The 296-nt window shown below is 43.9% G+C and overlaps 1 protein-coding gene across 1 annotated transcript in view; it reads left to right on the plus strand.

Annotated features, from left to right (window-relative positions):
- Positions 1-187: 187 nt before the first annotated feature.
- The window catches only part of SLC35D1 (solute carrier family 35 (UDP-GlcA/UDP-GalNAc transporter), member D1), a gene marked incomplete at its 5' end in the record, with an annotated part of 3,856 nt that continues 3,747 nt past the window's right edge, over positions 188-296 (plus strand). Inside the window, one exon of the mRNA XM_010138155.1 lies at positions 188-280. Within this exon, the coding sequence (XP_010136457.1) occupies positions 188-280 (93 nt within the window). The remainder of the gene's footprint in view (positions 281-296) is intronic.

Consider the following 296-nt stretch of genomic DNA (forward strand, 5'->3'; position numbering starts at 1 on the left):
TATATATGTATATTAAAATACAGATTTATATATATTTTAAAGCCCTGACAACCTCCAGCTCTTCTGTCTCTGAGAATCCCACGTGGCTTTAGCTCACCGGAGCCAGCCCTCAGTCACCATGTGGATGAGTTTTTTTGATCTTGTTTGGAACCAGCTTACCTACAACAGAGATGTTTCTTCTTTCCAGGAGCTGGGAAAATACGGTTTGCTCTACTACAATGCGCTGTTTATGATCCTCCCCACCTTGACCATTGCCTATTTCACCGGAGATGCGCAGAAGGTAGGATTCCTGCCCA

Source organism: Buceros rhinoceros, unplaced genomic scaffold (genome assembly GCF_000710305.1).
Source record: "Buceros rhinoceros silvestris isolate BGI_N320 unplaced genomic scaffold, ASM71030v1 scaffold22496, whole genome shotgun sequence".
NCBI classification, from domain to species: Eukaryota; Metazoa; Chordata; class Aves; order Bucerotiformes; family Bucerotidae; genus Buceros; species Buceros rhinoceros.